Here is a 17,554-nt window from a genome sequence, read left to right on the forward strand (position 1 = left end):
GCCTCCTTTCTCTGGTCAAAAAGTGATGTTTGCACCGTTGCATTGAGTTGCTATCGGCAGGATCTTTCCTGAGGGCAGCCGGCTGTGTTAGATTCTGTTTGTCCTGCTTCTGGTGTTAGGATGCTTTTTTGAAATCTGATGTTAAAAGCAGGGGGTGACAAGTGCTTCTCTGCTGAGGTTAAACAAGAGGGATGTTTGCATTAAACCGGAGTGAGCAACTGGTCGCCGCAAGAGCAGACCTAGCGCTTGAAGCGACTGTGTTTGCTAAGCAAGCGTTTATACTCCTTCCCTAGGACCGTCTTAATACCGTGTCTCTTTTCTGGACTCGACTTCCGTAGATTAAAATAGAGGAAAAACAGCCTCCCAGACGGAGTAGTTTAGCTTCTGTTAGGAGGTTGTGAATGTGCAAAAACGAGAGATTCCCATTGTGGATGGGAAGTTCAAAGACAGTGTAAAAAGGTATCTCCTGGGGAGATTTTATGTGTTTGATATTTTGCACTGAGGTAGGGAATTAAGATATATGACCAAAAGATCCCTTTATGTGACCTAAATGAAAGGTATGTTTCATTTGTTAGTTAGTGGTCCATTTAGGTGTGTGTTAATATATCTTTTATAACTTGGACCAGGTTTTGCAATCCACTTATGTGTGTATGTGTCCATTAGAGTTGTTTACATCGTATCACTATCTCTCAGCCTCAGTTTCCCAGTGACAAAATAGGAATGTGATTGGTTTCTGTGGAAGTAGCCACATACAGCAAACATCATGAACTCCTTTGTACATTCAGAGTACTGCTGTGTGCTTTAATCAGTTGTTTACTCATAGAATCATATATCCTAGAGTTGGAAGAGACCTGATGGGCCATCCAGTCCAACCCCTGCCAAGAAGCAGGAAAATCGCATTCAGACACTCAATAAAATTTCGATCAGTGAGAGCAAATTCAGATTGGGGGTGCTGCACATTGAGGGTGCCCTGTTTTAGGCTGTCTGATTCTCTAGTAGGAAAGGAGAAGTGAAAGTTGAAAGGGGGAAAACACAAAGATAGCATTTTCTTTTTATTTTTTTAATACAAAAATAATAAATAAATAAGGGGAAAGGGTAGTCTTTCCTGTTTTTTAAACAAGGGCAAAAACTTTTGATAAAATACTGCAATTTATCTTAGACATCCTTTGCTCCAGAAAGGGAGCTATAAACTACATATTGACTTAAATGAAATTGGTTAACATAACAGTGACCAACTTTTGAAAAGTTTATTAAGTGTGAGCCATCAGTATAATGCTGTGATATGGCTATGAGCGATGGACGTTTTAATGGCTGGCTAAGTTACAGCATATCAAACTCTTAAAAGACTGTTTTCGACCACGTTGTGAGATGCAAGACAGTTGGTGAGCTCTGAAGCACACTTTGCCAAGCCAGGTCTGGAACTTTGATTCATCTTGGATGACCAAGGTTCCATCCTTTCCCGCAAAGTGGGACGTTTGCAAGGGATGCGCCTATGGCCTGAAGCTTTGCGCTCTGCTTTCTCTCCAAGAGCTGTTGTAAGGAATGCCTGCTGTTTCGGTGCTGGAGCTAAGCTCAGGAGCTGCTGGGGTTGGTTTGAACTCTAGGGTTCTTATGGTGTTTGAGCCTGACATCACCTCTACTGGCACCATGGGTTCCTCTGCCATTGAGGACATCAGCAAAGGAGGTGCACAGGTTGCCAGAAGTTGTATATTTTGCTCTGAGGCTGATATATAGCTATACTGTACTAAAGTGGGCTTGCCTTGTGGACTGCCCATTCACTGTAGCAGGATCTGTACAAGTTTTTCAGGCAGATGGCCCTCAAGACTCTCTTTGGCATGTTCTAGAGTTCCACAGTATTAATGGAGAATCATTGTATTGGGAGGACTGGGCTGTTGCCCAGAATGGACTATGGTGCACTAATGAGTGATTTTTAACCAGGAACTTTATGTGGCAAGCTTTATCTTCTCTCCTGAGTCTGTCTGGTAATAGATAATGCTTGCCAACCATCCTAGCCCTCTTGATCTTTTGTGCCCCTCCTCATGTTTTGCTGGGTATTTGTCCAAGGATGGGGAATTGCTTTCCAAATGTAAGTGAGTCCCATTGCTGAGAAGTTCTTAGACACCAGTGCAAAGGGGTGGGACCTAAATGTTATGTTAAAGCTGACATTGCCTAACGTTTAAGAGAAACATTTTAATCTGGGTTAGCAACTCTAAGGCTGGATTCATCTGGACATTTCTGTTGCTCTGCTGAACACAGTGAGACACAATTTCAAGCCTGTGCTGTTATTTATTTTCTATATATTTGATTGGGTAACTAAGTTCTTAGCAACATGAAAGCCAAGGATTGGCCTTGGCAGGGCATCGGGAAGAACAGCGGGGTGGAAGCAACGTGAGGCACTAACCAAGCCTGGGCACCATAGCATGTCCTCTGACCAAGCTGGGTGTGACGAAACCAAGAAGCCCATGGGTCTGACTCCCGATAGGAATTGACCTTTGGTTCTACCTGTCTCCCCAGTCACAAAAATCTAGATACAAATGATGAGAGGCAATGTCATTTGTCAACAAGGAGAGCCTCAACCCATTCCCTTGCTCAGTTGTCTCTCTAACCAAGCTACTTGGGCCTCTGCAGCCTTCTAAGAGGCCTTCCTGTTAGCAGCCACTCCCGCGCATTCTCATCCACTCTGCCATTGGGTTTGAATTGTATGTTGTGGTTTGTCTCTGAAGCAGAAGGTGAACCCTCTCTCCCTTTTGATGGCCCTAGGTTACAAGGCAGATCCATGAGCATGAGCAGGAGAACGAGTTGCGGGAACAGATGTCAGGATATAAGCGGATGCGGCGCCAGCACCAGAAGCAGCTGATCGCCCTGGAGAACAAGCTGAAGGCTGAAATGGATGAGCACCGCCTCAAGCTGCAGAAAGAGGTGGAGACTCATGCCAACAACTCGTCCATTGAGCTGGAGAAGCTGGCCAAGAAGCAAGTGGCCGTCATAGAAAAGGAGGTGAGTCGGGATAGGAGACGCTCTCATTTGGGGCCCAGAGAGGAGTAGAACGTAAGTTTCCTTCCTTCCTCTTCCAGCTAGTGGAGAAAAACCATGTCCCGTTGTCAGGTCAGGCTTTGCCCACAGGATAGCCAAAGGGCCGTCCTTGGAAATTCCACTTAAAACAGCAGCATATATGAAAGTAGCAAAGGGGACGGTTGAAACTCTTGACCAAAATAATAATAATAATAATAATAATAATAATAATAATAATAATAATAATTGTATTTGTTGCCCACCCTATCTCCCCGAGGGGACTCAAAATCCACTTGCTTGTCTCCTTTCCCTTTACAGGCAAAGTCAGCGGCAGCAGATGAGAAGAAATTCCAGCAGCAGATTTTGGCTCAGCAGAAGAGGGATCTGACCAATTTCTTAGAAAGTCAGAAGAAGCAATACAAGATTTGCAAGGAAAAGATTAAAGAGGCAAGTAAAGCTGTTCCTGGTTTTTTTTCTGGGGGACGCCCAAACCATATCATTGATAGTAAGGCTCTGAATGAATATGAGGCCCATTCAGTAATGTTGCTTATGATATCACAATGCAGGGTATCCTCTGTGAACTCTGCCTTAAAACCTGCTTGAGCTTATAAACTGACATCCTCTGAAAAGTTTTGAGTGGGCACTATATTAAATTAAATAGTAAATAAGCATGAAATGCATTCAGTTTTAATTAACCCATTCTCCTTAAGCCTAGGCACCAACGTTTGGTCATGACACCCGCCCCTTAGCATGTCAGACGTTTTGGACAATTCTGACAGACGGTGACATCCAAAACATTTGGAAGGCCAACGATTGAAAACCCACTCTCATAGAGGAAAGGGTTCTTTTATTTCTGAAATATAAATATGCTAAGGAAAGTGGGTTCCAAAAATACACAGTAGCTTTGTCTACCTTCATGCATGAGTGATGACTCAATGGCAAGATTTACAGGCCCCGTGCTTTGAGTTATGGATCCAAACATCCTGTATCAAGGTGTCTCAAATTCAACCAAATGTGCAGAATGTCTCTTAATTTTTGCCATCCAGAAGGGCAACCTTTCACAAGGGTTTGCGTAAGGCCCTCACATTCCTTCTCTCTGGAATACTCTTATGGTAGGCTTGGCTTGATGGGCATCGGGACGCTTCTCTGGTGTTTTAATTCTCCCATCTCCTTGAGGCAGCACTGGATGTAATTCAGTCTGACTCTGGTCCCTAGTGAAAGCAGAGACTATGCAACGCTACCCTTTGAATGACCTTTGGGTTGTCCTTTACATTGGTAGAAGGAGCTCCCATACATTTACTGTACACCATCCGTGATGTAAATGATTTCCTGATTTAAATGTCACCTACCAAGCATCTCTTCTAAACCTCCTCCATTATGTTTGACCATATGTATGTATGTATGTATGTATAAATATACATCCAGAAAAGTTGAATAGTAGATTTGTGACAGACAAAAAAAAAGTATGGCGATGTTAAAAGGGTGGTGTTTCCTACCTCAAGTTGGAGTGATGCGGACTGCCAATGTCAGTAGCTTTAAATGGGAACCAGTCACATTATTGGAGGATGGAGCCATCAGTACCAAACAGTCATCATGGCCGTATGGGTAACCAATTGAACCAGAGCTTGAAAAAAATAACTTTTTAAAAAACTGTCATTCAAGAATTCACTCATCCTTCCAAGGTCATAATTCGAAGCAAGTTTCTCTGTCCTTGGGTCACCATTCCTTTGGATTGCCCACAAAGACTTTTCTTTCCCTCGGCCCCTAGAAACATTTGGAACCACTGCAAATGCCACGCTCCTTCCAGTGTTTATAATCTTTCCAAATCAGAACACTGTGTTACAAATTGGGTACAAATATATTTTCAAAATTACTTTAAAAAAATAAGGGTATTTCACTAAATACCTACAGCTCAAGAGCTTTGGGATAATTGCATTAACTTCCAAAGCGGCGCTGGGTTTTGCCTTTGTGGCTCTCGCATGCGTTTATTTTCAGGGCTTGCTCTGAAACGTACTTTCTGGCACAGGCTTGAAACGAATTCATCACCAGCCTGCCAGATGCGTTTACTCTTCTCCAATGGAGAAAACCAAGTTTGGGAAATTTTTGCATAGATTGTCTTCTGACTCCTGGAGGCAGCTTCTAGTTGAGATCATGCCAGAAGACCTAGGAATTCCCAAATCTGTGGCTTTTGTTAAATCGCAGTTCAGATGTTCCTTTACAGGTGATGCCTCTTGAGAGAGTCATAGCAAATCCTACTGCGCTTTGTTTGACTTTTCCATAGGCCATATTGTCAATATCTGGTCCTAAAGCCTGTCTGAAGACCACAATCCCTTTATGGACATGTAACTCTGATCAATTGGATCAACCCCATTGCTGGTCTCCAAGCCTACTTTTATGTTAGCCCTACCAGCCTGAGCTCCGATCCAAAGCAGTCCCTTCAGCAAATCCTCCATTGGAATGAGGCTAATACCCATCTCTCCCATCCCTTTCTTTTGCAATATTCAACCCAATCGCTCGTGTACCACTTTAAATTGTCGTGGTGCCTTCCTGGGAGTTGTAGTTTTGTGAAGGAGTTTCAGTTCCCACTCACTTCTGGACTTTCCTTCCCTCCGGCTCCCTGTTAAGTCACTTTTGCTCCCGCTTCTGGAGAGTCCCTTTCTGTTGGGTCTAACCTGATTACCTCCCAGCAGGGGCGTCTTGAGGGGTAATGGGCTTAAACCCTTTTGGACAGGGATTCAAAGGCCCGCGCTGTGCTTCTTGTTAAGCTCTTACAGATGGCGGGAGGGGGGACCTCGTGTGTTTTTTTCCGTCCTTTCCCCACAAAAGCCGGCCACTTTCTAACGAAAGGCTTTGGTTCTTGACCTTCCCTCCGTGTGTGTCCAGGAGATGAACGAGGATCACAGCACACCGAAGAAGGAGAAACAGGAGCGGATATCCAAACACAAAGAGAACCTGCAGCACACACAGGCTGAAGAGGAGGCCCACCTTCTCAGCCAGCAGAGACTCTACTATGACAAAAACTGCCGTTTCTTCAAGCGAAAAACCATGCTCAGGAAGCACGAGTTGGAGCAGCAAAACATTCGGGAGGTACGGCTTTTTCATCTTTGTTTCCTCTCCCTATCCCGCTAAAGAGACTGAGAAAAAATACATTGAAATACAGGTATCTGTTGGCTAGTCGATAACTTATCAGGTTATATATTTTGGACTATGTGGTGAACCTATTGTCTGTGTTGCCCTACAAAATGGCAAATGGTAGCAATACAGAATACAGTGTTCCCTCACTTATCACGGGGGTTACGTTCCAAGACCACCTGCAATAAGTGAAAATCCATGAAGTAGGGACACTGTATTTATTTTACTATTTATACATTAGTTATAATAGTAGTTATACACTATTTTATGTCTATATATATATATAGGATTTTATATAGAATAACCAAAAGAAAAATAATAAAATGAAAATTTTAAGTCTTTATCAACCAATTATGTGTTGATAGATCTCCTCCTTCTCCTCCCGTTGTCACTTGGGCTCCTTTTCTCTCCCTTCAGCTTCTCCTTCCTCCCTTCCTTAGGCTGTAAATTGTAAATTTTTATGATTTATAATATTGTTTTAAAGTTTATTGAAAAAAACGCAAAAAAGCAAATCCACGAAAAACGAACCACGAAGTAGATATAGTGCATAAACCAGAAGGGTGGCTAAATGAGATTGCCAATGTTTATTAGTGGCTGGTGGGGCAGTGAAGCTCCAGTCTCTTCAAACTGTTTGACCTGACTGTTGAGACTGGAGCAGTAGGTGCGAAATCACAAAAAAGCGCAGACTAAATCCTGCCAGAATGACCATTCTCAAAGACTGCATCAGTTTGCTTTGGGTCGCAAGACTTCATTATTTTTGCCCAGGCGACACCGAACCCTTGTTTTGAGTCCTAAGGTGGAAGGGCCATGCTTTGGAGACAAAAGGTTGTCTCCGATGGCACCGCGGAGCCAAGATTGGGCCAGGAATGGAAAGTACGTGGGACAAGGAACTAAACTGCGCACAATTGCATGAAAAGTACCCAAGTGAGGTTCTAGAATGGCTCCAAGGAAGAATGGCTGTTCAACACTTTTAACTTTTACGTGAATAATATCCCTAACCATAGGTAACTCTGTGCTATATGAGATACCTGCCAAAGGTGTTTCTGCCTCACTTTCCTTCAGCAGCCATGTTGACAGCCTTGCTCGGCTTTCTTTAAAGGATACATCCCCACCCTCCATCTTCAGCCACTTGTTGGTTTGCCAGGTTTTTGAGCAGAAAGAGCCTCCTTTTCTTCCAACCGAGTTCCTGTTACTCCTGCCTGCCACCTTCCGGTCAGTTTGTGGAAATCCACGCCAAAAAGGTTGTCTTGACATCATGGAGATAATGAGAGTGATTTGCTGGGAGAGTGGGACAAGATTTCAGTGCAGCAGATGAATGTAGGGAGTTTACCCTGGCTGCTGGCTCGGATGATTTTCAAAAGGATATTAGGTGAATTTATGGAGAAAGAGAAGCCATATCAACTGCTATTACCTCTGATAGCTAAATGGGAACCTCTTATGTTCAGAGGCAATATAACCCTGAGGGCCATTTTCAGGGAATGAGCAACAATAGGACGGAAAATTTGTGCCCTGCTTGTTACCTTTGCAAGATCTCTGTGCTTTTGGAGGCAGGATTAGCCGGACATGGTTTCCATCTCAGCATCAGGAGAAATCTTCCAACGTTTTTGTTTATGACGTTGACATATTTGGGGTCCTTCTAAAAATTGTGATATTTCATTTGGAAAATGTGCAATTGTTATACAAATAATTGTAATACATTGGGCAGTGATTCCAGGAGCCCCTTGGATACCAAAATCTGTGTGTGCTCAACTCCCTTTGTATACAGCGGGGTCGCAAGATAGTGTCCCCTATGTCAAATGGGATTTTTCTTGTCGGAGGGGGATATTTTTAAGCCATGGATCTTGGAATCCATGGTTGCAGAATCTATGGATACAAAAAACCGACTGTAATATGCTACCTCTGTTTTACAAAATTCTAGTGGTTGCTTTATAATCTCTGACAGTAGTAGTATATTTACATTGAGTTCAGCCTCAGTATAAGAGTTCTTCTGCAGGGCTTGACTCTATCCTGGACCCCCGAGATGTTCTCGCAACTCCTGTGATACGTATGAAAGTGAAATTTGGGACAATAACTCATCCTTTTTTTGTCCTTGCCAGGAGCTAAACAAGAAGAGGACCCAGAAAGAAATGGAGCACGCCATGCTGATCCGGCACGACGAGTCGACGCGGGAGTTAGAATATAGGCAGCTGCACACGTTGCAGAAGCTGCGTATGGACTTGATCCGGCTGCAGCACCAGACGGAGCTTGAGAACCAGCTGGAGTACAACAAGCGGCGGGAGCGGGAGCTGCATAGGAAGCATGTCATGGAACTGCGGCAGCAGCCCAAAAACCTGAAGGTAGCAAGGAGCCAGGGGTTAGGGCCTAGTACAGGAGTTGGGCAAGAAAGAGCCCCCGTTTCATGCTCCCCACTGCCTCTCACCACCACAGCCCACACCACTGAAAGAAAAGGATATCTTTCAGGGCTTTGTGGTGCAGAAGGACATTCTTAACACCCTCTTCCATCATAGAGAGATGCTAGCAAATGTTGCAGTGGGAACTGAAGGACAATTTAGCCCCCAATTGCTCACTGCAGCCCTCTAGCTTGCATGTTTATTCTTCTGTAACCTCTGGTCAGAATGGTTTGGCCACCAAAGTGGAATGCCCACCCCAAACACAACTGTCCCTTTTCAGTTCAACCCCCTGAAAAAGTGATCGCCTATCTCTAGCCGTTCTTTTGTTAGAGCCAGAGAAACAAATTCAGTAGCCATAATTGGTGTATATTTTATTCAAAGCTTCGTTATGCAGCTTGTATTGTTTCAATATTGTTTGCTTATGTGTGTAGAAATGTATAGGCATAGCTACCTCTGGATGGCCAACAGGCAAGGGGAGGCTGTTCCCCTCCATTAGCCAAGGCTGGTGAACTTGCCAGCCTCAGCTTGACGTACGGACGTGGCTTCCCAACTAAGGCCTCATTCACAAGACCTTCCAAACTTTAGGGAGAGGTTTTGAAAGCTTCATAAATGAGGCCAGTTGGAAAGCCATACCCCTCCATCCAGCTGAGGCTGGCGGGCTGGCGAGTTCACCAACCTTCACCTGACAGAGGGGCACAGGTGGCTTTATGTGCACGATTCTAATGCGCCATCAAATCTAATGCACACTTCACTTTTGGCTATGTAATTTTGCCCCAAAAGGTGAGCATTAGATGTGAGCAAATATGGTCTAAGCGATGGCATGTGAACTCACCCCGTGTGGTTTCCTTCTGCCGCAGGCCATGGAAATGCAGATCAAGAAGCAATTCCAGGACACATGCAAAGTGCAAACCAAGCAGTATAAAGCACTCAAGAACCACCAGCTGGAAGTGACTCCAAAGAGTGAGCACAAAACTATTTTGAAAAGCCTGAAGGACGAGCAGACAAGGAAGCTTGCCATCCTGGCTGAACAGTATGAGCAGAGCATCAACGAAATGATGGCGTCGCAAGCGGTGAGGACAACGCAACAACATTCCTTTGTCAGAAGGAAAGCTTTAGAGTCGGTCTCGCCAACCTGTGTCCCTCCAGGTGTTTTGGATTTCAGCAACTAGGATTCCTGACCATTGCACAAGCTGGCTAGGGCTTCTGGGAGTTGGAGGCCCAAACAGCTGGAGCACCACAGGTTGAAGAAGCCTGATCTCAAGACTGTGGGTCAGCCCAGCTTTTATGGCCTCATAGCTGCCATATGGACCATGGAGATCAGTATTTGTATTATATTAAGCACTGCCTTGCATTTTAACTTCAGTTGCATTTATTTTGCCCTTAACCAGTGGCTCTCATTGCCATCCATAGGGTCACATGGTCACAATGACAAGACTAATAACTTGGCCGCCCTTCCTTGTGCCTTCTCAGTCTTAGGATCACTTATTGGTTGTATGGGATTCCTCTTGTATTCTTGAATGGCCTGACTCTGCCCAGGTGGAGGAGACCGCAAAAGATAATTTAATGTAGACCTTATTCCTCCTCCTAGTAATAGCCTGATCGTCCACCAGATTCCAAGTCAGGTAACTGCTCGCAACAGCCTTTAGCATCTTCTGAGTCTCCTTTGGAGGACCTCAAAGTTTCCTGAGTCTAATGTGACCAGTCAGGAGATTCCCTGACTGATAAAGCTAGAATAGGAAGGAGCTTTATGCTCTGTCTCCGCAGGTAATGAAGATTTCCCATATTAAAACACAGTTTACTGGTATCATTGCTGTTATGGATGGTGATGCCCAGTCTTAATGAAAGGACACAATTTTTAAAAGAAGTGACACTGTGCGTTTCCTGCTCTGAAAAAAGGCACCTCAACCTTCCCCTCCTACCCCCGGAGCTTCCTCTGCCGCATGTGTTATGTCCGGGCCCGCTATAATTTGGATAAATTACTTCTTAAGTAACAACTAATTAGATTCCAGGACCTTACGTAAGTCATTCATTAAGTTGTATAAGTCTTCTGCCCGTGTTGCTGAGGCCTTGCAGGATTCTATTATCTTCTCAGCATGGGCCATGGCAGCAGCTGCAGGAGCAAGGAGAGCCATGTAGCTCCAGCATTGTAATGCAGGCAAGGGAAAAATGGCCCTGGTTGCGTTCCAAGGCACAAGGCTTTTTGGAAGCTCTTTTGATTGAAGTCTCGCAGAAGAAGAATGGCCAAAGATCAGTTAGAACCATTCTTCTCCATATTTTTGTCTCAACTTCCGTAGAGCAAGAGCTTTTCGCAACTTGAGATCTCATGGCTTTTGTTTCACATCCCAGGCCAACTCCCAGCCTTTTGAACCAGAAGACACACACTTGGGAAGGATAGCGGGAGGCTGCGTAGGTTGAGTGTTTCTCGGCTCCTCAGGCCCACTTTCTTCCCTCCTGGAGTGCCTTGACCACAGATTTAGAAGTACTGCACGCAGCATTACCAAATGAAATTCCACTCTCTGCCACAACTGGTTCTCAGCTCTCCAGTGTGCCAAGAAAATAAGGGAATTGTCCTTCAGGTCATGCACTGTTTGGAGCAGATAGAAACAGGCCCAAAAGATGAGGTGGAGTGTCCTCAGTTTCCAGGAAAGGGGATGGTACTGATGTTGACATTTGTAATTTGGTTTCCAGCTTATAACAAAAATAAGTGAATAGATCCACCTAGAAATCCTGTGGAAGGTACTCCACTTGCGAGACTTTGTAAAGCTCGAACTCTACGTTCCTACCTGCCCCTTTGGTGGTTGCTCAGATATGCATTTGACAGCAACCACTACCAATTGAGTTAGCCATTGCTCAGGTAGATCCAAGTTTTTTGGGCTTGAGGTGGACTTATTCACCATGAAGAAGAACCACAAGTTGCCCTTGAATATGCACCGCAGCGCTTTCGGCCCCTGGGAAAGGTTCTCCCTGCTTAAACTTCTCCTGTTTCCCCTTCTCCAGCTGCGGCTAGACGAGGCTCAGGAAGCAGAATGTCAGGCCCTGCGGCTGCAGCTTCAGCAAGAGATGGAGCTGCTCAATGCCTATCAGAGCAAAATCAAGATGCAGACGGAAGCACAGCACGAGCGGGAACACCAGAAGTTGGAGCAGCGGGTGTCGTTGCGGAGGGCCCACCTGGAGCAAAAGGTACGGCGGGCCCGGGTCAGAAGGCCCTGGCCGAAACCCAGTGCGAGAACTGGGAAAGCCCAAGCTCACAGATAGACAGGGGTATCCCATACATACATACAAACATATTTTCACTTCTGTTATATATAGATATGGATATAGATCTATAGATAATATAGATATATAGATTATTATTATTATTATTGACACAAAGATAGAGTATGACACAGCAAACAAGATATATATGCTGGATTGCATATCACAGAATCACAAGTCAAATTCTTCCCAAGCCTTTAGGACTGTGTGATGTATTTTCGGATGATGCACACAGATCCCAGCAGGGTGGCCTTTTGCAGTTGGCAGATCGTAATTTTGTCAATGTTTATTGTTTCCAAATGCAGTCTGAGATCTTTTGGCATGGCACCCAGTGCATCAATTACCACTGGGACCATTATTATTATTATTATTATTATTATTATTATTATTATTATTATTATTTCTTACCCACCTCTCCTCAAAGCAGGGCACAACACAGTTAAAAACACAACATCAGGCTGGTTCCCTCCCTGTCCATTTTTAAGGTCCATTTAAGGACCTTAAAATGTGGCTATTTCGAAGTGCTTTCGAATGAATAGTCCCAGTTAGATATTCAGTTGTCTCAACCTTTGCACCTTCCTTGTTGTTCCTCCCTTGTTGATTTTAATCTTTAAATAAGACCTACTTGTCTTCCTTGATCGCCTATATTTTATCCTGAGTCTTACGCGGAGTCTGTATAATTTTACCTCTATATATTTTGCAGTATACTCAGACTCAGATGACTTCATATGTTTATGTTTTATACTGTTTATACTGTTTATATTGGTTTTAATTTATGATTGTTTTAATGTATGTTGATATCGGGCTGGTCCCCATGTGAGCCGCCCCGGGTCTCACTGGGGGAGATGGGAGCGGGATATACCTGTATATACTCGAGTATAAGCCGACCCAAATATAAGCCGAGGCACCTAATTTTACCACAAAAACTGGGAAAACTTATTGACTCGAGTATAAGACAAGGGTGGGAAATGCAGCAGCTACAGGTCAGTTTCAAAAATAAAAATAGATATTAATAAAATTACTGTATATACTGGTTTATAAGCCTAATTTTTCAGCCCTTTTTTTAAGACTGAAAAAGTCCCTCTCGGCTTATACTCGGGTGAGGGTCCTGGTTGGCTTATATTTGGGTCAGCTTATACTCGAGAATATATGGTACATTTATTATTTTTCTCTATTATTATTGGTATTATTACATTTATTATTTTTCTCTATTATTGTTGCTACTATTACATTTATTTTACTCTGGTATTATTATTAATACATTTATTATTTCACTCTGATATTATTATTATTATTGCATTTATTATTTTACTCTATTTATTATTACTTGTATTATTGTCCTGTATTTATTATTATTATTATTATTATTATTATTATTATTATTATTACATGTATTATTTTACTCTATTATTATTAAAAGGATACATAAGCACATTTAGATTGAAGAAGATGAGAATAATGATTTGATCAGAGTTGGACACTCATAGCTTAAATTACAGTTTGATGAAAAGTTTCAAAAACATTTAACCTACCGATGCCTCACTTAATGCAATTTTATTGGTATCTATTTTTATTTCTGAAATTTACCACTCTCGGCTTATACTGGAGCCAATGTTTTCCCAGTTTTTTTGTGGTAAAATTAGGTGCCTCTGCTTATATTCGGGTCGGCTTATACTCGAGTATGTACGGTACATTATTTGAGGCATCGGTAGGTTAAATGTTTTTGAATATTTATATAAAACTGTAATTGAAGATAATAATAAGACTTTAATAAGATAAGACTGTCCAACTCTGATTACCTATATACTCAAGTATAAGCTGACCTGAATAGAAGCCGGCCAGGACCCTCACTCGAGTATAAGCTGAGGGGAGCTTTTTCAGCCCTAAAAAAGGGCTGAAAAACTAGGCTTCTACTCGAGTATATATGGTAAAAATAAAGTTATTATTATTATTATTATCATTATTGTATGACATGGCAAACAAGATAAATATGCTGGATTTTGTATCACAAAATCACAAGTCGAACACTTCCCAAGTGTCTAGGACTGTGTGATGTATTTTCGGATGATGTGTGCAGATCCCAGTCGGGTGGCCTTTTGCAGTTGGCAGATTGTAATTTTGTCAATGCCTATTGTTTCCAAGTGCCGGCTGAGATCTTTTGGCACGGCATCATTATTATTATTATTATTATTATTATTATTATTATTATTATTATTATTATTATTATTATTTTATTATGACACAGCAAACAAGATAGACATGCTGGATTTCGTTTCACAGAATCACAAGTCGAACACTTCCCAAGTGTCAAGGACTGTGTGATGTATTTTCTGATGATGCATGCAGATCCGAGTAGGGTGGCCTTTTGCAGTTGACAGATCGTAATTTTGTCAATTTCTATTATTATTATCAACACAACGACGTTGTATGGCACAGCAAACAAGATAGATATGCTGGATTTCGTTTCGAAAAATCACAAGTCGAACACTTCCCAAGTGTCTAGGACTGTGTGATGTATTTTCGGATGATGTGTGCAGATCCCAGTAGGGTGGCCTTTTGCAGTTGGCAGATGGTGATTTTGTCAATGTCTATTGTTTCCAAATGCCGGCTGAGATCTTTTGGCACGGCACCCAGTGTGCCCAGTTAGGGTTGTTATTATTATTATTATTATTATTATTATTATTATTATTATTATTATTATTATTATTATTATTATTATATCATGTCTTTCTTATGGCGGTGTTGGCTGAGCTCCCCCGGCTCGCAGATGCCCTGACGGAAGCCCTGTCTTTTCTTTGCCGTTCCAGATTGAAGAGGAGTTAGCGGCCCTCCAGAAGGAGCGCAGCGAGCGGATCAAGATCCTGTTGGAAAGGCAAGAGCGAGAGATTGAAACTTTTGACATGGAGAGCCTTCGAATGGGCTTTGGAAATTTGGTCACATTAGAATTTCCTAAGGAGGACTACAGATGAGATTAAATTTCTTTTGCCATTAAAAACAAAACAAAAATGCAAACCAACAACACAAAAAAACCAATCTCAAAAAATCCCAACATTCCCCCCATGTTAACGGGTGTGCTCTCTCTCTTTCTGTCTCTCTCTTACTGACATCGCGTCGGACTTAGTGCCTGTATATTCTTACTCCATCAGGGGCCCCCCCTTCCCGCCAAGTGTCACGTTCCGGAGCTGGACCGCGCTCGGCAGCCTCTTGAATCTCATAGTGTCTCACAGTATTGATGTCTCTGTGCAATGATTTTTTTAGAAAACAAACAAACAAAAAATAACGTTTCAGTGGAAACTTTGGAGACAATTCTAATGAGTCAAAAAAATACAAAACAAAGTGGATGTATGTTTGCTTTTGAGCAATCACTCATGTTGTGTTGCCACCAACCAATGACAAATACAAGCAAAAAACAAAACAAAACAAAACCACACACAAAATTTTTAAAACCAGAAGTCAGATTCCCCAGGGGGAGAGAGATGGATATCGCAGCCTTACCTTAAATCAGCTGCTGCATAACATTTAGTTTTTAATTTTATTATTATTATTATTATTATTATTATTACGATGATTTCTTTTTTTGGTATTTATTCATCAGGAATAATTAAATGAAAAAATAATAAAAAAATTTATTAAGAGATCGAGAATTTGATACATTTTACAGAAAATAGGAATTCTGACTTGTGCTGTACATATCAGTGGTGGACATAATTATTACTTTGGGGGCGGCGGGGCGGGGAAAAGGGGGGGCGGGTGGGGAAAGAGGGAGAGACTGATTTTTTTGAAAAAAATAAAATAAAATAAAAGGGCCAGGCCAGGCCAAGTGGGTTTTTTTGGCCGCGGTCTTTGGCACATTCTTGATTGTATCATAAATCATTTTCTGCTGTAGCAGAGAATGTGAATACACTTAAAAAAATAAAAATAAAAAAAGACGCCCAGAAGGATCCCAGGAGCACAAATTGGGCCTTGTCAAATTGTGTATTTTGTGTATAGAAGGAAATTTAAGGAGAAATTTACTTATTTTCATATTGTATTTTAACTGTTTCTCTGATCAGAAGTTTTTTTACTACCTGCCTCCTTGTCCCCATCCCTCTCTGGACCACGTCCACCCCTTTCCTTCCCCTTTGCCACCTCTTTTCCAGATCAATCTTTGGAGTTTAAACACTGTCTCTCAGTCGCATCACCTTGAACTTTCCTCCCTCCTCCCTGACCGGCCCTGCTGCGTCCTGTTATTATTCCTCCCCCTCCTCCTCCTCCTCGACCTTTGGTTCCTCCTTCCCACGTTTCCTTCCTCCCTCCCTCCCTTCTCCCCCCGAAATTCTTGGTCATGAATATTGCATTATTCACACTTTCAAACTGTGTATTTTCTTACAATAAAAAAGGTTTAAAAAAGAGGCTTTACTTCTTTTGCATGCACTTTAAAACCAAACAAAAAAAAATTCCCCACGAAAACGAGACGAGACAAAACAAAAACAAAACAAAACGATTTTACTTTTTTTCCAGGTTCGAAAGGAAGAGCATGATAAACTTGTCAGAGCTTTTAATAATCTTTGTAAATAAAAATGTTGCTCACGACGCTTTGCTGTCTCATTGTAGCCGGGGGGAGCAGCCCCTCCCCGGTGCCCGTCGGGTGCGGAGGACGCCCGGTTGCGGCCTCCCTGCTTTTGGGACATTCAGCGGCAGCAGAGAGAGCCTTCTCGACAGAGACGTCACTGAGTCCTCCACCTTAGTTGGGAGGGAAGAAGCGCCGTCTAATCTCTGTGTAAAGCAGGAGTGGGCAACGTGCCATTGTGGCCCACGTCTTGCCTCCAAATGACCTTCAATGCTCTCGAGGGGAAAACCAACCATTGAGAATGTCCAAAGTGTACCTTGGAGCACGTCTTCTTTAACTGTGGGGTCCCTTTAGCTCAAGGTTGGGATTCCAATTTTTTTTTCTGAATGCCACCTAGTGGCTGTTTTAGGCATTTACATGAATGTATTGTGCAGCATTTACAGTGGATTCTGCTGAAGATGTTTCAGCTGTCCTTCATAAGCAGGAAAATCAGTGTGTTTAGCAAGCCTTGCAAGTGCGGATTTGTGATCAGTAAATGGGTTTTATACCAATTTTCATAAATTTGAGGTCACATCCAAATTTCTCTGAAAAAAGTTCAAGAAACTCTGCCCTGCAGCATGTTCGGGGCCAATAATGTACGAGTATTACTGTGTATGCTCATGGATACGTCTAGAAATTTCCGTACAAAAGTTGAACCATTAAACCTGGATCAACTTCAGTGTACCTTAACGTATCATTTTAAAAAATATTAAGTGTGAAAAACTTAGTCTGTTTGAGGAGAACCTAAAGAAAGCACTGATCCACTTTGCTCTCTCTGCCATGGGGCTATTTCTGGCCTTTTTGTCTGCTTGGCTGGTCAAATGGCCACAGGGTCCCCAAGTTGGCATTGGCACTTTCCCCTCTCCATGGAATGACCCTCAACTTATCCATGGATCCCATAAAAAAATCCAAAATTTTGGTCCCTCGACTTCTACATGAGCTAGACTTATACATGAGTAAATCTGTAGAATACTCTTGACGTATGCATGTGCAAGACTTATATATGAACTAGACTTATACATGACTATTAGCAGGGGTCGGTTTGGTGGAAAGCATGGCCCTTGATGTTCTCCTGAGGGCTAATGGGTCTTCCTAGCCTTCTCCAGGAGCCAAGGAGGGGCTTCTGCCGTGTATTGTGCTCCTGCCCTGAAAAGGCCTTTCTTGGTGCTCTTTGCAA

General features: G+C 42.7%; 1 protein-coding gene across 4 annotated transcripts in view; it reads left to right on the forward strand.

The window, feature by feature from the left end:
• Positions 1 to 16,361, forward strand: part of taok3 (TAO kinase 3) — a 70,854-nt gene extending 54,493 nt beyond the window's left edge. For all 4 annotated transcript variants that reach the window (XM_062958605.1, XM_062958609.1, XM_062958606.1 and 1 more), the window contains 7 exons: positions 2,761 to 2,997; positions 3,331 to 3,459; positions 5,896 to 6,099; positions 8,241 to 8,480; positions 9,392 to 9,604; positions 11,532 to 11,714; positions 14,597 to 16,361. In XM_062958605.1, the coding sequence (XP_062814675.1) occupies positions 2,761 to 2,997; positions 3,331 to 3,459; positions 5,896 to 6,099; positions 8,241 to 8,480; positions 9,392 to 9,604; positions 11,532 to 11,714; positions 14,597 to 14,758 (1,368 nt within the window). In that variant the 3' untranslated portion in view covers positions 14,759 to 16,361. The remainder of the gene's footprint in view (positions 1 to 2,760; positions 2,998 to 3,330; positions 3,460 to 5,895; positions 6,100 to 8,240; positions 8,481 to 9,391; positions 9,605 to 11,531; positions 11,715 to 14,596) is intronic.
• Positions 16,362 to 17,554: the final 1,193 nt, after the last annotated feature.

This window comes from Anolis carolinensis, chromosome X (assembly GCF_035594765.1).
Source record: "Anolis carolinensis isolate JA03-04 chromosome X, rAnoCar3.1.pri, whole genome shotgun sequence".
Lineage (NCBI taxonomy): Eukaryota > Metazoa > Chordata > Lepidosauria > Squamata > Dactyloidae > Anolis > Anolis carolinensis.